This window comes from Dryobates pubescens, chromosome 2 (assembly GCF_014839835.1).
Source record: "Dryobates pubescens isolate bDryPub1 chromosome 2, bDryPub1.pri, whole genome shotgun sequence".
NCBI classification, from domain to species: domain Eukaryota; kingdom Metazoa; phylum Chordata; class Aves; order Piciformes; family Picidae; genus Dryobates; species Dryobates pubescens.
This window is the reverse complement of record NC_071613.1, coordinates 52,284,940-52,306,921: the sequence shown is the minus strand read 5'-3', so window position 1 is coordinate 52,306,921 and position 21,982 is coordinate 52,284,940. Positions and strand designations below refer to the sequence as shown.

At 51.9% G+C, this 21,982-nt stretch overlaps 1 protein-coding gene across 3 annotated transcripts; it reads right to left on the bottom strand.

Annotated features, from left to right (window-relative positions):
• Window positions 1-1,730: 1,730 nt before the first annotated feature.
• On the bottom strand, window positions 1,731-21,455 carry ARL5A (ADP ribosylation factor like GTPase 5A). 3 transcript variants are annotated; one of them, XR_008463056.1, is made up of 7 exons: window positions 21,251-21,455; window positions 18,762-18,822; window positions 12,698-12,845; window positions 10,663-10,746; window positions 4,975-5,126; window positions 2,459-4,058; window positions 1,731-2,419 (listed from the first exon to the last, which is right to left on the bottom strand). XR_008463056.1 is itself a non-coding variant. In XM_054177616.1 (6 exons), the coding sequence occupies exons 1-6, from the start codon at window positions 21,294-21,296 to the stop codon at window positions 4,010-4,012; spliced, it is 540 nt and encodes a 179-aa protein (XP_054033591.1). In that variant the 5' UTR covers window positions 21,297-21,455; the 3' UTR covers window positions 1,731-4,009. The 3 variants fall into 3 exon arrangements, 2 of the variants coding, with proteins under 2 accessions (XP_054033591.1, XP_054033598.1); XM_054177616.1 differs by having other exon boundaries at window positions 1,731-4,058; XM_054177623.1 differs by lacking the exon at window positions 21,251-21,455 and adding an exon at window positions 18,953-18,973 and having other exon boundaries at window positions 1,731-4,058.
• Window positions 21,456-21,982: the final 527 nt, after the last annotated feature.

Below are 21,982 nucleotides of genomic sequence, written 5' to 3'. Positions count from 1 at the left end.
AAAGCCTGGATGAAGCACTTAGTGCCATGGTCTGGTTGATTGGATAGGGCTGGGTGGGACTGGATGATCAGGGAGGTCTCTTCCAACCTGGCTGATTTTGTGAACTTGGAATCATCCTCTCTGTTTAGAATGGGGTGGCAAGGAGTTGCCCAACTACTGTGGACACAAGCCATCGTCCTTATGGAGACTGCAAACCCAGCACTTCCAAGGAAGCTGTGGCTTCCTTCCATTCCCAACTCTGGAATGCTACAGGCACTCAGTGTATCAGAAGGCTTTGGCCACCGTGGGATTCCAGCTGCTGAGGAGAAAATCTGCCCTCTAAAACATGATGGGATCACGGAATAGATAGAAAAGTCATCATCACACGGGGCATAGACTCACAGAAGGGTTTGGGTTGGAAGGGACCTTCAAGATCACCTAGTTCCAACCTCCCTGCCATGGGCAGGGACACCTTCCACTAGCCCAGGTTGCTCAAGGCCTCATCCAACCTGGCCTTGAACACCTCCAGGGAGGAGACATCCACAACCTCCCTGGGCAACCTGTTCCAGTGTCTCTCCACCCTCACTTCCTAATCTCCAGTCTCAATCTCCCCTCTTCCTGCTCAAAGCCAATGCCCCCCTTACCCTATCACCACAAACCCTTGCCAGAAGTCCCTCCCCAGCTTTATTGCATCCCCCTTCAGGCACTGAAAGGTCACTAGATGGTGTCCCCACATCTTTTTTTTTTTGTAGTCAGGTTAAGGCTGGATGGTTCACCATTCAACACACAGACAACCATTGGGATCCTAAACTCTCTGGAGCACAGATGATGTTTTTGTGTCACAGCTTCACTCCCAACTTCCTGCTTGTGAAACAAAGATGAAGTGAACCACACACTTAAGAGGCCATGGGAAGTAGAAGTGGGCAGGATACTGAGAAGGTAAAAAACCAAAGAGTGAACATAACTTTAGCCATATGTAAACTTCAGATGTCTGGCTGCAAGGTGAGCCAGGCCTGGAAAAGCCACCACACTTTCATTACCCAGCTGCAGCAGGTCCCACAAATTTCATCCAGGGAGTGAGCAACAAATTTCAGCAAGAAGCAGACACCAAAAGACTGCTCTGTGATTCTTCTTTCATAGATTCATAGAATGGGTTGGAAGGCACCTTCGAGATGGATGTTAGGGAGAAATTCTTCCCCATGAGGGTGGAGAGACACTGGAACAGGTTGCCCAGGGAGGTGGTGGAAGCCTCATTCCTGGAGGTTTTTAAGGCTGCCTCATTCTTGGAGGTTTTTAAGGCCAGGCTGGATGGAGCAACCTGATCTAGTATGAGGGGTCCCTGCCCATGGCAGGGGGGGTGGAACTAGATGATCCTTGAGGTCCCTTCTAACCCTGATAATTCTCTGATCATCCAGTTCCAACCCCCCCTGCCATAGGCAGGGACACCTTCCACCAGAGCAGGTTGCTCAAGGCCTCATCCAACCTTGCTCTGATCATCTTCAGGGAGGTGGCATCCACAGCCTCCCTGGGGCAACCTGTTCCAGTGTCTCACCGTGAACAGGCACAACTCAGCTTTCTTCCCAACAAACCAAATCCCACCACAAGACACAACCTTTAGAGATCCAGCCAAAAAGAAGGGACACTTCACAGTCCCACAGCACAGTGTTTCAGCAGGGTGAAAGGGAAGACACAAGACTCCAAACCCAAACTCTTGTTTAGAAGCAAGTCTGCTTTGTTTTTTTTCTTTTCTGTTATTGTTGTTGGGTTTTTCTTTTTAGGACTAGAAAAGGTACAATTCCATCTTGTAGGCAAGGGTGTGCAGAGAGCTCATTTCCTGCAGACAAACTGAGAAGAGTTCTTTGCAGTCCATTGTTATTTCTTGGAACGTGGATACAGTTTGCAATACACCAGTTAAATACCAAGACCTATGTGCATGCACCCTAAGTATATGCATGTCCATGTTAAAATGCAGAACAGAGACAGCAGATTCCCCAGCCAGTCAGCATCAGAGAGACCAGAAAAAAAGAGATTAAAAAGGTAAAATGCTTTACCTGCCTTTGTTAAACACAGACTTTTGAGGCTGCCTCCCTTTCTTCTCCCCACAGGTTCACGACGTGAAGCAGGCAGAGGGGAAGGCAGGGGGTGCTGATTAGATTATCCCAAAGAGAAGCACCTTAAAAAGTTCAAACTAAGCTTTTTCTTTAAAAAAAAGGAAAGGAAAAAAAAGAAAAAGAGAGCCTTTTCCAGATGTATCAGCTACAAAAGGGGGGGACATTTGAAACAGGGACTTATTTCATTTTGCTCCCCAAATATCCGTCCCCAACATAATAAAGCCTGGGATTAAGGCTACACACACTTCCACAGCACTGCCCACGCCTCAGAGCATCCATCTGCCACCCCTGTGTCCTCCCAAAGGGGCACTCTGGATGCTCTGCCATCCCTGTGTCCTCCAAAGCAGGCACTCTGGATACTGCCAAACCTGTGTCCTCCAAAACAGGCACTCCAGACACTCCAGTGCCACCCCTGTGTCTTCCAAAGCAGGCACTCTGGATACTGCCAAACCTCTGTCCTCCAAAACAGGCACTCTAGACACTCCAGTGCCACCCCTGTGTCCTCCAAAAGGGGCACTCTGGGTACTGCCAAACCTGTGTCCTCCAAAAGGGGCATTGTGGAGAGCTGCTGCAGACCTCCATCCCCTCAGGTGCTACAGCAAGAGCAGATAATCATGTAGTGTTCTGACACTCCTAACTCACCTGGGGACCACGCAAGGGAATTCTCTTTTCAAGAAGGACTGCCCTGGAACTGCTGTGGGAACACCATCAAGGGCTGACTGATGGCTTTTCAAGTAGTGTGATCTGTTTGTTCCCCATCCCAGTTCCATCCATTGCATACAGATATAAATAGAGACATTTTATGCTATCAAAGTGTGCCCTCCTCTGAAAAAAACCCCCAAACACTTAATGCAGAGTATGATTTCGTCTGTAAGGTTCCAGTGGGACTCTGAACATATTTTTGTGCCTCTTCTTTGGTTAAGAAAAAGGAAAAACAACAGAGAGATGATCTTTTTCCCTTTCTGAGGTCCTAGCCTTGAATCATAACTGAACAGTACTGCAGAACCCAGCAGAGCAGTACCACGGGAGAGCGTGACACCACACGAATCACCTGGAGTCACCTAATCCAAAGGAAATCCATCTCATTTTCAGCTGCTTTGATACATCTGGATCCTTTGCCAACACTGCAATTTGCAGCTCAATCCATGCACCCCAAATCCATCATGGCATCCTAATGGAGAAATCCTGGGAGAAAGCAGCACTGGTCTTAAGAGAGAGTTTGCTTTATCAAGCCGTGGTGAGCCACCCGCCTGCCCGCCTGGATGAGCCTTCCAGCCACGCAGGTAACAAAGGGAAAGAGGTGGTGACAACGTTGGCCATCTCAAATGGGAGGTCCTGCTGTCAACATACTGATGCAGCTTCACACACTGGTCTGAACAGATTGCAGTTAGCCTAAAATTGAGGTATAAATATACACAAATATGTACAGTACACAGACAGGGAAAGAGTTCTGCATTTGTAACATCAGGAACCTTAAAAATACTGGCAGGTTGGTGGGTATCTAAGCCATCAATTTGCTCTCTAATTTACTGGAGTAATGAAGCCAAGATCTTCACCTAGGGAGGGCTACACTGGAATAGCAGAACTCAAGTCAAAGCTCCTTCCTCTCCATCTTCACCACCAGACTGTTCCGAGTGGTTGTCTCTTGACAAGAAGGTTGATCACAGCTTTTAAACTCATCCTCAGAGGAAAAAGAAAAGAGGAAAGCCAAACTGGAGCCATCAGCTGCAGCTTGCTTTTTGCTGCATGGTCTTAATGTATATACAGGTATGTGTGTGTGTGTGTGTGCATCTAATGTAGAAAATAAAGTTGCAATCAGTTTGGTATAAATACACCTAACCCATTAATTCTGCCACTGGGAAGGTAACCACGGGGACAGCTCTTCTGAAGCAAGGTCTGTGCAAAGAGGTCATTAAAAATCATCTGATCTTAAGTCTTGACATCATCCATTCGAGTCCTTGGCACAGTCTGTGAACAGAAAGAGAGAGGTTTTAAGGAACACAGGCACTGCTCAGGGGAATTCCTTCAAAGAGAATTCACAGAAGGGTTTGGGTCGGAAGGGACCTGCAAGATCCTCCAGTGCCAACCCCCCTGCCACGGGCAGGGCCACCTTCCACTAGCCCAGGTTGCTCAAGGCCTCATCCAACCTGACCTTGAACATCTCCAGGGAGGGGACATCCACAACCTCCCTGGGCAACCTGTTCCAGGGTCTCCCCACCCTCACTGCAAAGAATTTCTTCCTAATCCCCAGTCTCAGTCTCCCCTCTTCCTGCTCAAACGCATTGCCCCTCATCCTGTCACTGCAAGCCCTTGTCAGAAGCCCCTCCCCAGCCTTCTTGTAGGCCCCTTCAGGTACTGGAAGGCTGCTCTAAGGTCTGTATTAGGCCTTACAAGGTCTCTATTCCATGGCATCAATGTCAAGTCTTCCTGAGAACTCCAGTTCTGACTGAAGGAATCATTTCCAGGAACACTGAGCTCACTCTGAGCTCCTAGATCTCATTATGCAAGTGGGAGACTTCAGATCCCAGCACTTCAAGCTGTAAAATGAACTTGTCTCTAATTACAATTATTCTTAATAAACCAGAAGAGCTTTTAGGTGATTCCAAACCCACCCTCATGAGGCCCAAGTCATATAAAGTTTTATCACTGTAAGGTGAGGCCCAGTTGGTTTTTAGATCATGACTGATCCTAAGTCAGCATCTTCTGAGGGCAAGAAGTTGGTTTTTAGATCATGACTGATCCTAAGTCAACACTTTTTGAGGCAAAAAAAAAAATCTGGAAGTGTAAAATTACTATTGCCAGGGGAAGGATTTGTGTTAAAAACCACAATAAAAACACCAGATCCATTCCAGATTCCCCCTCTCCAGACAGAAATAACTCTTACCCCTCTCCAGTTAGAGCACAGCATGCCTGAATGTGCCACTGGTGATCCTTAATTGAAGTCAGCTTCAGGAACTGAGAGATTTCAGCTACTGTCATACACTCTTTGACATCTTGCTTGTTAGCAAAGATCAGCAAACCTGCTTTTTTTAAGTCCTAGGGAGAAAGAAGGGGGGGGAAAAGGTGATTACAAACCATCCTTCAGAGGTAAAGATAGGATTAACAAAGCAGAGAAGCTCAGGTCCTAGCAGAAACATGGCCCTGAACTATACAATGCTGCAGGCTGACTGCCATCTACCTTCAGAGAACCTTTGGATCCAGCAGCACAGAGGTCCAGTCTTTGCCTAGGATGCTCTCTGAAGCCCTGGAAAGGATTTCTGTGCTCTGTGAGGATCAGAGGTACCCTGTATCTTATTTAACCCTGACCTTGCAGGCTCCTCTGCATCCAAACTAAGCCCTGCCTTCTCCTGAGCCAGGCTTTTATTTCCACACCACATTGTCGTGTAGATTGACATGAGCACCAGATCAGCAGACTCTGCAGCAGGAGTGAGCTCTTTAAGCCCTGGTAAAACCTCACCAAGCCTGCCTGTGAGGCAGCCCTGAGGCTCACCAGAGCCAGAAGCAGGCTCTCCCTGTACACAAGCCCTCTAAGAGGGAATCCCACCCCTTCCCAAGCATTGAGAGTGCAGCTGGCAGCAAAAAGCAAGCTGCAGCAGTATTTTATTTAGAGGAAACACAGAATTTGTGGAAAATCAGCATTTGCACTGCTTTGGAATCAAAGGAGGGATGTCTGCAGGAACAAGCACATCACAAAAAGTCTCCTTTATGAGGTCCATGAAATATTTAAAACATCAGAACTAAGTGGCTGAGACACCTCAGGCTGTGCTGCCATTCAGTGAGACCTGGAGAGGCTGGAGAGTTGGGACTGAGGGGCAGCTCATCAAGGTCAACAAGGGCAAATGTAGGATCCTGCACTTGGAGAGGAAGAATCCCCTGCACCAGTACAGGTGAGGGCTGACCTGCTGGGAAGCAGCTCTGGGGAGGACGACCCAGGAGTGCTGAGGGACAACAAATTCCCCAGGAGCCAGCAATGGGCCCTCGGGACCAAGAAGGGCAATGGTGACCTGTGGTGCACTAGGAGGAGTGTGGCCATCAGGTCAAGGGAGGTCCCCCTCTACTCTGCCCTAGTCAGACCACATCTGGAGTGTTCTGGGCTCCCCAGCTCAAGAGGGACAGGGTACTACTGGAGAAAGTCCAGTGGAGGCTACAAAGATGCTGAGGGGCCTGGAGCATCTTTGTGAGGAGGAAAGGCTGAGAGCCCTGGGGCTGTGGAGCCTGGAGAAGAGCAGCCCCAGAGGGGATCTGAGCAATGCTCAGCAAGAGACAAAGGACCTGTGGGGGGCCAGACTCTTGTCAGTGGTGCCCAGGGAAAGGACAAGGGGCAAGAGACACAAACTGGAACCCAGGAGGTTCCATCTGCAAATGAGGATAAAGTTGTTTGGTGTGAGGGTGCTGGAGGCCTGGAGCAGGCTGCTGCCCAGAGAGGTTGTGGAGTCTCCTCCACTGGAGAGCTTCCAACCTCATCTGGCCATTGTGATGCTGGGCAAGCTGCTGTGGACACCCCTCTTTTAGCAGGGGGCTGAACTGCATGATCTCCAGAGGTCCCTTCCAACCCTCACCACTTGGTGATTCTGTAATTTAGCAGCATTTGGGGCAAGCTTATTTTATCTCCAGCTTCTTGGAACGACACTAGTACAGTAGTACACTTAGTTCTGAAGAGCTGTCCCTGTGACAAGAAGAGGCAGGAAGCCAAGAGTACTCCACTCACTTCAGTGCCTATCAGGCACACCAATTTTTACAAGCCTTAGAAAGAATTCACAATCTCCTAGTGCAGAAAATAGTTGGAAGTGACCTGGGCAATTCCATGTTGCCCTCACCAGAATTCCATTGACTGGTTCAGCCCAAAGAAAAAGCCTTGAAGGACTGCAAGGAAGAAAAAAACTATACTAAGTAAATATTTGACTTTCAGCTCAGCCCATGTGTATTGTTGTTCCCCTCAATCATCACAGCATCTGGAGTTAGCAGAATATACTGAAAACATCCTGCTGGAAAACAATAGGGCACATTTACTGTGAGATGAGGACTCTGAGAGCACAGCAAAGAGGCTCCCACCACGGAGCCAGGGCATTCATGCTGCTGGGAGTTCCAGACTTCCCTCGTTTCAAATTCAGTTTAGAATAGAATAGAATTAACCAGGTTGGAAGAGACCTTCGAGATCATCGTGTCCAACCTATCATCCGACACCACCCAATCAACTAAACCATACAACCAAGCATCCTGTCAAGCCTCACCCTGAACACCCCCAGCGACAGCGACCCCACCACCTCCTCAGGCAGCCCATTCCAGTGGGCAATCACTCTCGCTGTGTAAAACTTCCTCCTAACCTCCAGCCTAAACCTCCCCTGACCCAGCCTGAGACTGTGTCCTCTTGTTCTGGTACTGGTTGCCTGGGAGAAGAGACCAACCTCTGCCTCACTACAACCCCCTTCAGGTAGTTGTAGAGAGCAATAAGGTCACCCCTGAGCCTCCTCTTCTCCAGGCTAAGCAACCCCAGCTCCCTCAGCCTCTCCTCACAGGGCTGTGCTCAAGCCCCTCACCAACCTTGTTGCCCTTTTCTGGACTCGTTCCAGCAAGTCAACCTCCTTCCTAACCTGAGGGGCCCAGAACTGGACACAGTACTCAAGGTGTGGCCTAACCAGTGCAGTGTACAGGGGCAGAATGACCTCCCTGCTCCTGCTGGCCACACTGTTCCTGATGCAGCCCAGGATGCCATTGGCCCTCCTGGCTGCCTGGGCACACTGCAGGCTCATGTTCAGTCTACCATCAACCAGCACCCCCAGGTCCCTCTCAGCCTGACTGCTCTCCAGCCACTCTGACCCCAGCCTGTAGCTCTGCATGGGGTTGCTGTGGCCAATGTGCAGAACCTGGCACTTGGATGTGTTCAATCTCCTGCCCTTGGCCTCTGCCCATCTGCCCAGCCTGTCGAGGTCCCTCTGCAGAGCCTCTCTACCCTCCAGCAGATCAACTCCTGCCCCCAGCTTGGTGTCAGCTGCAAATTTACTGATGATGGACTCGATGCCCTCGTCCAGATCATCAATAAAGATGTTAAAGAGCATGGGGCCCAGCACTGATCCCTGGGGCACACCACTGGTGCCTGGCTGCCAGCTGGCTGTGGCACCATTCACCACCACTCTCTGGGCTCAGCCTCCAGCCAGTTCCTAACCCATTGCAGTGTGCTCCCATCCAAGCCATGGGCTGACAGCTTGGCCAGGAGTTTGCTGTGGGGGATGGTGTTTGTTAACAACTTCTGCACCTTCCTTCAGAGATTAGATGAAGCTCATGCTCAGAGACTGCAACAGACTGTGCAGCTCACCTCTGGCACTGACAGCAGCAGACTCAACAGCAACAGTTCTTTCCCCATGCACATTTAATGCTCCCCCACAGCCACGAAAGCCAGACCTACTTTAGCAGGTGTTACTAAACACAAGTTGAGTTTAAATACCAGAAATCAGAAACTCAGGGCAGGAGGCAAAGCACTTGTGGCTTCTCAAATGCTTCAGATTACCATGAGCACCCAAAGGATATGCTCAGGATGTCTTTGCCCTTCCTGAGGTCTAGTAAAGAATGCCCCAAGTTTAAATATAGAATCACAGAATGGGTTGGAAAGGACCTTCAAGATCATCTACTTCCAACACCACTGCCATGGGCAGGGACACCTTCCACTAGACCAGGTTGCTCAAGGCCTCAACCAGCCTGCCTTTGAACACTTGCAGGCTTCAAGCTTCTACAACTTCTCTGGGCAACCTGTTCCAGCACCTCACCACCCTCATGGGGAAGAATTTCTTCCTGATGTCTGGTCTAAATCCAGCTTCTCCCAGTTTGATGCCATCACCCCTCGTGCTGTCACTCCGTACCTTTGTCCAAAGTCCCTCCCCAGCTCTCCTGGATTCTTCAAACACTGGAGGGCTGATGAGGTCTCCCAGGAGCCTCCTCTTCTCCAGGCTGAACACCACCAACTCTCTCAGCCTGTCTTCATTTTAACTTCCACACTATCTGAATCCTGCCAACACAAACTGACTACCAAGCTTGTCACCACCCTCATGAGCAGAATGACCTTCTAATGTCTCCAGGTCTCCTGTAGCCACTGTCTAATACTGGAAGGCACAGAGATGTAAGATTTTGGGGCACAATGGCATCAATTTAATGCACATCTTTATAGAGACTCTCCAATTTGGAAGCTCAGTGTCCTCAGTGTCATCTCCAACTGATCCAGTCTGCACTGAACTTGAGTCCCAGCAGGAGTCAAGCTTAGGTAAAAAGGGCTCTGGTGGTGCTGCACTGCATGGATGGATGGAAATCTTTGGGATATTCAGGTCATGTAACAGAGTCACAGAATGGTCTGGGTTGGAAGGGACCTTTAAAGGTCAGTGGGTACTTCTTGGTTGTACACCACTCTAGTATTTCTGAGTCAGACCCAGACAGCTCAGTTTTAGACCCAATACAGGGCTCAGTTTTAAAGAAGGTCTCTCAAAGTTGGCAAATGACACCTTGCTCCTGCAATTCCCCCTGCACACAGGAGCATGGCTACTACAGCCACAGGCAGCTCACTTCTTCACTTACAGAGCTGGTTCATATAACACACGTGACTAAGGCTGTGCCTGTGTCACTATGAAATCAGGAAACATTCAGCAACCACAGAACTACCCAAACCAGTCATTAAGTTGCTGGAGGAAACAATGTTTGTTTGTTTTTATAATGACCTCATTCAGCTATTAATAAGGATTGAAGCTGAAAAATCACAAAAGCTATATACAGCTTCTGTTTTCTGTTAGGATCTTCATCTGGAGTGCTGGGTCCAGTTCTGGGCTCCCCAGTTCAAGAGAGACAAGGAACTCCTGGACAGAGCCCAGTGGATGCTACAAAGCTGCTGAGGGGCCTGGAGCATCTCTGTGAGGAGGAAAGGCTGAGAGCCCTGGGGCTGTGGAGCCTGGAGAAGAGCAGCCCCAGAGGGGATCTGAGCAATGCTCAGCAAGAGCTAAAGGAGCTGTGGGGGGCAAGAGGCTGGGGCCAGACTCTTGTCGGTGGTGCCCAAGGACAGGACAAGGAGCAATAGGCACAAATTGGAACCCAGGAGGTTCCATCTGAAGATGAGGAGAAAGTTGTTTGTTGTGAGGGTGCTGGAGGCCTGGAGCAGGCTGCCCAGAGAGGTTGTGGAGTCTCCTTCCCTGGAGAAATTCCAAAGCCACCTGGCCCCTGCTTTAGCAAGGGGTTGGAGTGGATGATCTCCTGAGGCCCCTTCCAGCCCTTACCCTGCTGGGGCTCTCTTTCAGTGAGGCACTCAAATGTTGAAAAGCTACTTCTGTGGGAATTCTCTTGAGAAATTTGTAACTCATTTACAGCTATATTGGGAGGATCACAAGACAGAGCTTTTAGCAGGGCCAAGACAGCTCTGATCCACGTTTGCCTTGGGCTCACTGGAGAGGCTTTGCTGCCTCCTGGTCTGTCTCCAGCTTACAGGTTTAAGTGTGAACCTTTCACTAACATCATGACAATCTGCTTCCCTTAACATGTATCACCCAGACCTTTACCCACAGTTAAGTATGAAAGCAGAGAAAAGAGAGGGTCTACTCACCTCATGTGCTAACATTTTATAGAGCTCTTCTTTAGTCACAGAAATTCTCTCTCTGTCTGTGCTGTCCACAACAACTATCACAAACTTGAAGAAGAGAGAAGTGATTAGTCAGAACAAACTCTGCTCCTGGCCTAGACACTCATCAGCACAACAGTTCACTGCTCCCATCACATTATCCAGACTGATACCAGATATCATGGAATGACAGGATTGTTTTGGTTGGGAGAGACCTTTAAGATCATCAAGTCCAACCATTAAGCCAGCCCTGCCAGGTCACCTCTCGCAGCCAGAGTGTGATTACCCAACACAAGCTGCTGGTTCACAGCTTGTGCTGTGGTTTGCATACAAAGGCAGCTCTGACACATCCTTTGATTTCCCATTTTCAAGTCAAGAATTTTATACTGAAAGCAACTGGCTCTGTAATCCCAGATCTGGTTTTTGTCCTGAGGGAGCACAAGGACGCCTCAAATACTTCGCTGCAGCCTTGAAAAGGCAAACTGTATCAGCTTTCTACTTGTGCTGACAGGCAAAAACACACTGTAAAGGGATTTCAAACCCCTGCAAGCTCTGTGCTTCAGAAGCATACATGCAGACACACATCACAGCATCAGACAGGGAGCACAGGACAAGGAAATTAAGTGACTACAGAAAAGAACCTGGTGTTTTTTAAACCATATTTGATAGCACATAGGAAACCTGACACGAGGCATTGCTTTAATCAACTTCAGGCTACATGCTGCAACTTAAACAGCCAAAGGAGTTCTGAAAATTCCTGGAGGTGCTTAGGGAAGATCCTCTAAGATCATGGGAGCTTGCAAGTCTGAGCTCCCAAACCTTGGAGGAATACTGTTGGGTTTTAAGTCTTACTCCTAAGGGGTTGGACAGGTGCTACAGCATCTGCTGGAGAGAATAGAATAGACCAGACCAGACCAGACCAGGTTGGAAAAGATCTGTTGATCTTAAAGGTCTGTTCCAACCAAAACAACTTTGTGATTCTATGATTATATCTACTTAGGGATAGGAGAGGAGAGGGTAGAGGGGAGGGTAGAGGGGAGGGTAGAGGGGAGGGTAGAGGGGAGGGTAGAGGGGAGGGTAGAGGGGAGGGTAGAGGGGAGGGTAGAGGGGAGGGTAGAGGGGAGGGTAGAGGGGAGGGTAGAGGGGAGGGTAGAGGGGAGGGTAGAGGGGAGGGTAGAGGGGAGGGTAGAGGGGAGGGTAGAGGGGAGGGTAGAGGGGAGGGTAGAGGGGAGGGTAGAGGGGAGGGTAGAGGGGAGGGTAGAGGGGAGGGTAGAGGGGAGGGTAGAGGAGAGGGTAGAGGAGAGGGTAGAGGAGAGGGTAGAGGAGAGGGTAGAGGAGAGGGTAGAGGAGAGGGTAGAGGAGAGGGTAGAGGAGAGGGTAGAGGAGAGGGTAGAGGAGAGGGTAGAGGAGAGGGTAGAGGAGAGGGTAGAGGAGAGGGTAGAGGAGAGGGTAGAGGAGAGGGTAGAGGAGAGGGTAGAGGAGAGGGTAGAGGAGAGGGTAGAGGAGAGGGTAGAGGAGAGGGTAGAGGAGAGGGTAGAGGAGAGGGTAGAGGAGAGGGTAGAGGAGAGGGTAGAGGAGAGGATTAACCAGGTTGGAAAAGACCTTTGAGATCATCAAGTCCAACCTATCACCCAACACCATCTCATCAACTAAACCATGGCACCAAGCACCCCATCCAGTCTCTTCCTAAACACCTCCAGGGATGGTGACTCCATCAGAGCTGTCATGGTCCACAAAAGGGGACCTGTAAGCACAGAGATCTGCAATTCCATGACAAACTGGTGTCCAGACCCAAAGGTGGACACAGAATCCTCACAAACAAGTTGGTTTTCACTGGAACATCCCATCATGCACCTTAGGGAAGAGTTGGAGGAGGAGGTCTCTAACTTCAAGGAGCAAGCAGTGGGAGCAGCTAACGGAGGCCTCTGGCAGCGCCCCCGGCGCAGAGCTCAGGCCCCCTGCAGGCCTGCGGCCAGCAGCGGCCGGGGCCAGGGCAGCCCAGCGGGGCCGCGGCGCTCACCTCGGTGTTGGTGTAGTAGGTGTTCCAGGAGGAGCGCAGGGACTCCTGGCCGCCGATGTCCCACATGAGGAAGCGCGTGTTGTTCACCACGATCTCCTCCACGTTGCTGCCGATGGTGGGCGAGGTGTGCACCACCTCGTTCATGGAGCTGCGCCGCCGCAAACACAAGCACGCAGTTGGCCGGGGTGGAAAGGGCTTCCCAGATCAGCCAGCCCAACAGGCACCCCAGCAAACCCGAGCCCAAAGCGCCACGGCTCTCCCGAACACCTCCAGGGATGCCGACCCTGCAGAGTCCAAGGGAGAGCTACCAGGATGGTTAAGGGACTGGAGCACTGCCCTGTGAGGAGAGGCTGCGAGACCTGGGGCCGTTCAGTCTGAAGAGAAGGCTGAGCGGGGAGTTAGTCAATGTTTATCAATAACGGAGGGCTGGGCCTCAAAAGGGAGCTCTTAACTAGCTGCAGCTTAGAAACAGAAATGCATCCAATGCCTCCCTGCTCTGCTGAGTAAGATGCACCCAGCTCACTGCTCAGCTGAAGGAGTCTCATGGACCTTGATGGCCACATGAACTGGTCCTTGCTAGGAGCTTCTATGCATTTCAAATGGGTTCCTAGATAGGAACTGAGAGCTGGGGGTCAAGAGGGAGGGGCCAGGCTCTGCTCGCTTGCACCCTGGCATAGGACAAGGGGCAATGGGTAGAAACTCCAGCACAGGAGGTTCCACCTCAACATGAGGAGGAACTTCTGCACTGTGAGGGTCACAGAGCACTGGAACAGGCTGCCCAGAGGGGTTGTGGAGTTTACTTCTCTGGAGACTTTCAGGACCCATCTGGGTGTACTCCTGTGTGACCCATGCTGGATTCTATGCTCCTGCTCTGGCAGGGGGGTTGGACTCGATGATCTCCCTTCCAACCCCTAATATCCTGTGATCCACCCCCTCCCTGGGCAGCCTGTTCTAACGCCTGACCATGCTTGCAGCAAAGAAATTGCTCCTGTCTCCCACCTAAACCTCCCCTGATACAATTCCAGGCCATTTCCTCTCATTCTATCACCTGATACTAGGGAGAAGAGACCAACCCCCACCTCACTCCAACCTCCTTGCAGGGAGCAATGAGGTCTCTCCTCATTTATTGTTATTGCAGAACACTAACTAAAAACAGCAATAAAAAAGGGGCTCTGTGGACTCTGCAGAACCCCAATCACAGAGCTCAGAGAGCTTTCATGGACCAAACTCTACCAGAATGAACTAAAATCACAAAGCTGAGGGAAGATTTCCTTCAGCAGCTGTTTGAAGCGCTCAGCTTCTTTCTTTCCAGCCCGAGCTTGGCACACACAGGAGACAGCACAGTTGTTTTGCTTCAACAGTGTGGTTAGACCACAAGATTTCCAAGGCTGCAGAAAAACAGCTCACAGTCCAGCTCCACCAAATGTACTACACCTCTCCATGCACCCAGGCCACTGAGAGCAGAGTTTCTTCACAATGCAGTTACTTAACATCCAAACTTCCTTCCCCGCCCCCTCCAACACTAGTTTTGGGAGACAAACCATAGGACGGTTTGGGTGGGAAGGGACCTTTAAAGTTGATATAATCCAACCCCCCCTGCACTCAGCAGGGACACCTGCAACTAGAGCAGGGTTCTCAGAGCCCCAGCCAACCTGACCTGGGATGGCTGCAGGAATGGGGCATCTCCCACCTCTCTGTGCAGTGTGGGACAGGGTCTCACCACCCTCAGTGTGAAACATCTCCCTAGGCTCAATCTCCCTCTTTTAGCTCAAACCACCACCCCTTGTCCTGTCACAACAGGCCCTGCTCAGAAGCCTGTCCCCAGCTTTCTGAGCAGCCTCTTGAGGCACTGAAAGGCCACCAGAAGATCTCCTTGTCCTGTCACAACAGGCCCTGCTCAGAAGCCTGTCCCCAGCTTTCTGAGCAGCCTCTTGAAGCACTGAAAGGCCACCAGAAGATCTCCTTGTCCTGTCACAACAGGCACTGCTCAGAAGCCTGTCCCCAGCTTTCTGAGCAGCCTCTTGAGGCACTGAAAGGCCACCAGAAGATCTCCTTGTCCTGTCACAACAGGCCCTGCTCAGAAGCCTGTCCCCAGCTTTCTGAGCAGCCTCTTCAGGCACTGAAAGGCCACCAGAAGATCTCCTTGTCCTGTCACAACAGGCCCTGCTCAGAAGCCTGTCCCCAGCTTTCTGAGCAGCCTCTTGAGGCACTGAAAGGCCACCAGAAGATCTCCTTGTCCTGTCACAACAGGCCCTGCTCAGAAGCCTGTCCCCAGCTTTCTGAGCAGCCTCTTGAGGCACTGAAAGGCCACCAGAAGATCTCCTTGTCCTGTCACAACAGGCCCTGCTCAGAAGCCTGTCCCCAGCTTTCTGAGCAGCCTCTTTAGGCACTGAAAGGCCACCAGAAGATCTCCAAAGTAAAAAGATGAGACGTGACACACTTCAAACACGTTGTTGCAGAGCCTGCCACAAGAGCACCACTTTCCCATCAGCAGTGCCTTCTGGACACTCCTAACATCCAGTCTATTTACACTGTCAGGGATATGCCAAGACAATGAGAAGAACTCCAAGGAAAACATCAACCATTTGTCAGAGAGCTTCATTATTATTTTTGTCCCTTCCCTTTTAATCTTGATCTGTCCTTTCAGTTTAACATGTTCTGAGGCTTCAGCAGAGCTTTTAGTTACAGTGACAGCAATTTGAGGCTTGCAACAGTGCTGGTATAATTCCTTAGAGAATTGAAGATATCAAGGAGAAGGAATCCCAGTTACCCAGTGTCTTAGCAGCATCTTAACAAGAAACCCTCTCACATGTGGAGGCAACTATAGAGAAAAAGGGGAAAGGAGGGATGAGAAGAAGGAATCCTAACATTAAAGCTAGGCCAACAGTTAAAAGCTGTCTGTGGTTGATTTGATATTAAAAACACCAACCCTCAGGTTTTAAGTAGAATCATAGAATCAGTCAGGGTTGGAAGGGACCACAAGGATCATCTAGTTCCAACCCCCCCTGCCATGGGCAGGGACAGAGGAGAACTCTTTTAATGCTTGGAAGAGATGTATAATGGTAAAAGACTGGAACAGGTTGCCCAGGGATGTGGCTGAGGCCCCATCCCTGGAACCATTCAAGGGCAATATGGTCCTGAGCAATCTGCTCTACCTGGAGATGCCTCTGCTGACTGCAGGGGGGTTGGACAAGGTGACCTTTGAGGGTCCCTTCCAACCTGATGCACTGTGTGAATGCCCCTCTCCTTGACCAGACACATTCAGGCTGCTGGCATCTCACAGTTTGCAGTAGGACTGGTGGACTCTTCCCTCCTCCTCACTGAAGTAAGGGCAGCATGAAGCTTAAAGGCATTTTCAGACATTTTAGCCCAAAACCTTTACTGCTGCCTGAGGGGAGTGAAGCTGCCATGATCTTTGAGAAGAGTCACCACCACCATGTCTGCTGTGACCCTTCCTGACATCAAAGCAAAGGCCAGGGCACCAACCAATGCTAGCTGTGCTGCTGGCTATCTCTGCTCATCTCCTGTGAGAACTGGAAGAAGCTGGATTTAGATGAGACATTAGAGGAAATGCTCCCCCATGAGGGTGGTGAAGCACTAAAAGAGGTTGCCCAGAGAAGCTGTGGAGGCTCCAAGCCTGGAGTTGTTCAAAGCCAGGCTGGATGAGGCCTTGAGCAAACCTGATCTAGTGGGAGGTGTCCCTGCCCACGGCAGGGGGTTGGAATTGGATGATCTTGAAGGTCCCTTCCAACCCAATCATTCTATGATATCACTTCTCAGCTTTCCATTATTAAAGCTGGGCCAGGCTTTCAATAATGCAGCAAATCAGATGTTAGGAAAGGTTAATGAGAAAAATAAAGATGATGCTTTCAGGGACATAGTCCATGAGTTAAACATGTTTATTCTTGCTCAGGACACTTTGGTGCCACAAGGAAATGGTAAGAGTAAAAATGGGCTGTGCACAGATGGAGGTAGGGTAAAAGGAGGAGGAACAGAGGACAGCAGTCAGAGTTGGAAAACAAGAAGAGAGAAGGGGAAGTCCTGTGGAGCTAAAAAGAGTATAAAGGAAAAGGAGACAGAGAGATCCACTGTACAAAAGGGAAAGGAAAACATTGAGACTGCAGAAAGGAGAAGAATCATGAGACACTTGTGGAGGAAGCAGAAAGAGACAGGCAGCATTAAAATGCACCAAGGAGAGCCCTCAGCTGCAGCAGCTACTCGTTGTAAAAAAATATTCTTCCTTCTATCTGTGCTTTTAAAATCTCTCACTCCTGATCTAAGTAGCAACAGCCAGCCTCATCTTTCCACCTTCCCCACAGAGCCTGCTGGAAACGCTGCAGGAGTGTCATGTTGCAGAGAGGCAAAAGCAGGCCACGACTTGACCAAACCCCAGCACTGAGACAGAGCACACTTGGAGTGTAGGACTGGGACCCGTGTGGCCACATCACTGCGCTGGAATGACTTCTGCTATCAACTCAGGAATGCTTCCTACCACCAGACTGCTTCACATGGGAAACCACAAACCTGTTCTAAACAGACCTTGAGCTGCTTGTCCCACCTAGAAGCTTCTGAGCCTGGGATCAATTTCGTAGCCTTTTACCAAAACACAGCTGAGCAGCAGCGATAGGAAGCTCACACAAGCTTCATGTGAACCAGCAGCAGGGCTAACCCCAGGCAAACACCAGCCAGAGCCACCAGGAGAGGCAGGAGCTGCACAACAGCATGGACTGCCACCAGCCACAGAGCTACGCTGCCCTGAGCTCAGCCAGACCTCAGCCTTCCTCCTTCATCCTCTACCACAAACAGCATGGAAGCACAACTTGGGACACAAGCAGTCAGGGCAGGGTGAGGGGAGGCTTTGCTACTCCCACAACAGTTTAGTCTCCATGTGCTGTGGCACTGTCCTGTGGCTAGACTCAATGCAACCATATCTTGAAGAGCTGGCCACCAGCCTGCACAGTGACACCAAAGGCAGCTGTGACAAGCTGGGGAAGTGGCTCTGTGTGAACCTCAGGAGGGGCAACAAGGCCAGCTGCAAGGTCCTGTAGCTGGGCAACTCCCCCACTATCAATCCAGGCTGGAAGGCTGGAGAGCAGCCCCGTGGAGATGGACTTCAGGGTGCTGATAGGCACAAAGCTGGACAGGAGCTGGCACCCAGTGCTGCCAGCACAGCCCCAGCTGTGTCCTGGGCTGATCCCCAGCAGTGTGGGCAGCAGGGGCAGGGAGGGGATTCTGCCCCTCTGCTGTGCTCTGCTGAGACCCCACCTGCAGGGCTGGGGCCAGCTCTGGAGCCCTTAGCACAGCACAGACAGGGAGCTGCTGGAGCAGGGCCAGAGGAGGCCACAGCAATGCTGACAGGGCTGGAAGCCCTCTGCTGTGAGGCCAGGCTGAGAGAGTTGGGCTTGTTCAGCCTGGAGAAGAGAAGGCTGCAGGGAGACCTTCTGGTGGCCTTGCAGTGCTTCAAGGGGCTGAGAATACAGCAGAGGACAGACTTTTGAGCAGGGCCTGTTGTGACAGGACAAGGGGTGATGGTTTGAACCAAAACAGAGAGATTCAGAGAGGGGGGAAGGAAGGAATTTTTGCCACTGAGGGTGGTGAGATGCTGGCCCAGAGTGCTCAGAGAGGTGGTAGGTGTCCCATGCCTGGAACCATTGCAGGTCAGGCTGTTTGGGGCTCTGAGCAACCTGCTCTAGTTGCAATGTCCCTGCTGAGTGCAGAGGGGTTGGACTAGAAGAGCTTTATGGTCCCTTCCAACCCACAGCATGCTACGATTCTCTGATTTAAGTGGCAGAAGCACAGCAATGTGACAAAGAAAAGCTCCAAACAAAACCCTACCCATACAGCAGGCAAAGCAGGGCCCTTTCCCAACTGCAAACACATGCTTTGACCCACTGCCACCTCTGCTCTGCTGTCATCCCCAGCTGGATGATCTCCAAGTGAAAAAAAAAACACCCAAACCCCAAACCCAAACCACCCAAAGCAAAGCAGCAAAAAGCCCTTCAGAGCAACATGTATTCAGCAGACACCTCGAGATGCAGGAAGTGCAGCTGCAGTCCATACTTACAATTGATAGAGAATGGTGGTTTTGCCTGCATTGTCCAGCCCAACAATGATTACTTTGTGCTCTGAAAGGAGAGAGATCACCAGGGTTAACTTTGCCATCGTGATAACAACAAGGTTAACGCTGCACTCGCAGAGCCATTTCCTAGGCAAACACTGCACCACACTTCAGCTGCCACATTTCACAGGCCATACCTAAAAGCCTCTTTGCCTGCAGAGGTGCACAACCCCCTGCACTCTCCCTAGCAGGTCAGTGAGTGTAAATTTGTCCCCATCTGCTCATCTACAGGAACAGTTTCTGAGGGATTGCAGGTGCTGGAATCCTTCCCTAAGCTTCCACACAGAGCAGAGCAGGCTGCTGTCTCCATCTCCCAAACTTCAGCAGCTCTCCAAAACACACTTTGAAAGTTCATTTCCATAAGGCTGCTCTTTCGTTACATCCTGCAACATTTTAATCTCTTTGCAAACAGCCGTGAAAGACGCAAGAGAGGCAGGGACCTGATGGAGCAGGTCCAGAGGAGGCCACAAAGATGATCAGGCGGCTGGAGAACCTCCCCCCTGGTGACAGGCTGAGGGAGCTGGGGCTGCTCAGCCTGGAGAAAGCTCCAGGGAGATCTTACAGCTGCATTTCTGTATCTGAAGGGGACCCACAGGAAGGCTGAGGAGGGACTGTTCAGAAAGGCCTGTGGGGATAGGACGAGGGGCAATGGTTTGGAACTAGAGCAGGGGAGATCTAGGTTGGACATTAGGAGGAAGGTCTTCACAACGAAGAGATACTGGCACAGGTTGTCCAGGGTGTGGTTGAGGCCCCATCCCTGCAGACATTCAAGATCAGACTTGATGTGGCCTTGGGCAGCCTGATCTAGTTGGAGGTGTCCCTGCTGAGTGCAGGGGGGTTGGACAAGATGCCCTTTTGAGGGTCCCTTCCAACCTGATGCGATCTGGAGGTCCCCCAACAACGCTGATGAGCAGGGTGCTCCACCTGTCTCCCTCAGCAGCCTCTTTTCCTTTTGGCAGGTTTGGAATCTGGGGAACAGATTTTTGCCCACAAATACTTCACAGCAGCCACCCAATTTAGTCTGAGGTAAACCACGGAGTCCTACACAAAACTCCCCTAGCACATATGTGAAGGCATTTGGGAGCTCAACACCAGAATCAATGACTCTTTCTGTTTAGGATCTTCTCTCCCATGCAGCACAAAATGGAACCTGAATTCTACAGCTGCTGCTGTCAAGCCCACACCAATTTATGATTTCTAGGACAAGTGAGTGCTGCCTGCTCTCAGTTATAGTACACAACTTTCCCCTGCACAAACAGCCCTGCCTTCAACAGCACTATTCATGCAAGTAAAAGCTTTGTGAGAAGGGGCTTTCTTCCACCCCCTCCCCTGTGGTCCTCAAGGGCAACAAAAAGCCATTATATGTCTGCCCAAGCTTCAGACAACCAGAGATCAATTCCTCCTGTCAGCAAAGTACCCTTGCATTGATTTATCACAGAGGAGAGAGGGAAGGGAGAGGGGCCAGGTAAGTGGGGGGGTCTCTTGGTTTAGGTTTTACCAATATTGTGTGGTTTTGCAGAGTTGCCTGATGGAGCATCAAACAGAAACTCCAGTCTTGAGGACTCTGCAGAACTGCACAATATTGTCAAAACAGCTGCTCACCTGACCCCCACAAAACCTGGGAACTTTTGTTTCTGGTGTGGTGTTGCCAGCACAGCAGAGGTTAGGAAAGCAGCTGGAACGGGAGATCTGAGGTGGGGCTGGAGGCCACAAGACAAAAATGTGCGGTTGGATTTGCAGCGAGTGTTAACGGGCACATAACTGGGACGTTCAACAGGCGTGGGGGAGCCTGCTGAAGTTCACTGCAAACCAAAAGTAAAAGACCTCGGCAACAAACACGGGGGAAGGGCGTCAGCGTGCGGAGTATGAAGTTACAGCTCCCACTAAAGCCTCGCTGCTGGGAGCCGGGCGTTCCGAATCCGAAGGAACTTCCAACCTCTACTCCACAAATGAGCGACTTCGCCAGGTACGGAGCTTTATCGCTCAATGCCACGAATAAAGCACGCTCTGCAGATGACGAGCTGAAACTACACGCCAACACGGCTGGATTCTCTCGGCACACCTCGATAATTGAACATCCACCTTGCAGCAGACGAGCCCGCCCGTGACTCAGACCGGGGCGGGGGGAAACGGGTTAAAGTCCCCCAACTTTTCTGGTGGCGGCTTGTCCTCTGGGGCTACCCCCCAACCCCGGGCAGGGCTGAGGGACTGAGGCCACACCGCCTTTTAGCCTCGGTGGGCAAAGCTGGGCTGGTTTAGCAGGGCGGGCAGCCAGCTCCGACCCACTCCGGCCGCCCCTCAAGGGGTGAGGAACCGCCGCCGCCGCCGCCGCCGCCTCACCCGGCCGGGGCTCGCCCTCAGGCCCGGCCCGGCACCTGCGCGTCCCGCCGCCGCGTCCCAGGCCACCTCCTGCTCCTCCAGCTCCGTCCCCTCACCCTGATGGTTGAATAGCCTCCATATCCTGGTGAAGAGGATCCCCATCCTCAGCCGGGGCAGCTCCGGGCCTCGCCGGTTCCCTCGGGGGGTTATCCAGTCTTCCCGGGGCGGCGGGCGGCTTCAGGGCCCGGCCCGGCGCCCGCTTTGCCGGTGAAAAGACGGGTTAGGGCCCCGCCAGGCCTGCTCGAGCTGGGACATCGCCGCCGCCACGGCCACAGCCGCCGCCGCCACCCCGCTCCTCTCGCCTCAGCGCCGGCCGCGGAACGAAGGAGAAACCGCGCCGCGAGCAGCGCCCTGCGCGGCCACCGTAGGGACGGGGCGGGCGGGGGCGTGCGCGGCGCTGTGACGTCAGGGCGGCGCTGGCCGCCATTACGCGGCTCCGCCCCGGCCCTGCTGCTGGCGCCCGCAGGGGCTGGCTGGGAGCCGTGGGGTTGTTCGGCCGGGAGAAGGGACGGCTCCGCCCCGGCCCTGCTGCTGGCGCCCGCAGCGGGCTGGCTGGGAGCCGTGGGGTTGTTCGGCCGGGAGAAGGGACGGCTCCGCCCCGGCCCTGCTGCTGGCGCCCGCAGCGGGTGGCTGGGAGCCGTGGGGTTGTTCGGCCGGGAGAAGGGACGGCTCCGCCCCGGCCCTGCTGCTGGCGCCCGCAGCGGGTGGCTGGGAGCCGTGGGGTTGTTCGGCCGGGAGAAGGGACGGCTCCGCCCCGGCCCTGCTGCTGGCGCCCGCAGCGGGTGGCT

What these genes read in the sequence shown, in the direction of transcription:
- ARL5A (XM_054177616.1), bottom strand. Translation starts at nt 21,296, where the DNA reads ATGGGGATCCTCTTCACCAGGATATGGAGGCTATTCAACCATCAGG. An exon ending in CCTACTACACCAACACCGAG is followed by an intron (nt 10,747 to 12,697) that starts GTGAGCGCCGCG and finishes CTCTTCTTCAAG; the next exon opens with TTTGTGATAGTTGTTGTGGA. An exon ending in TGTGCTCTAACTGGAGAGGG is followed by an intron (nt 4,059 to 4,974) that starts GTAAGAGTTATT and finishes TTCTGTTCACAG; the next exon opens with ACTGTGCCAAGGACTCGAAT.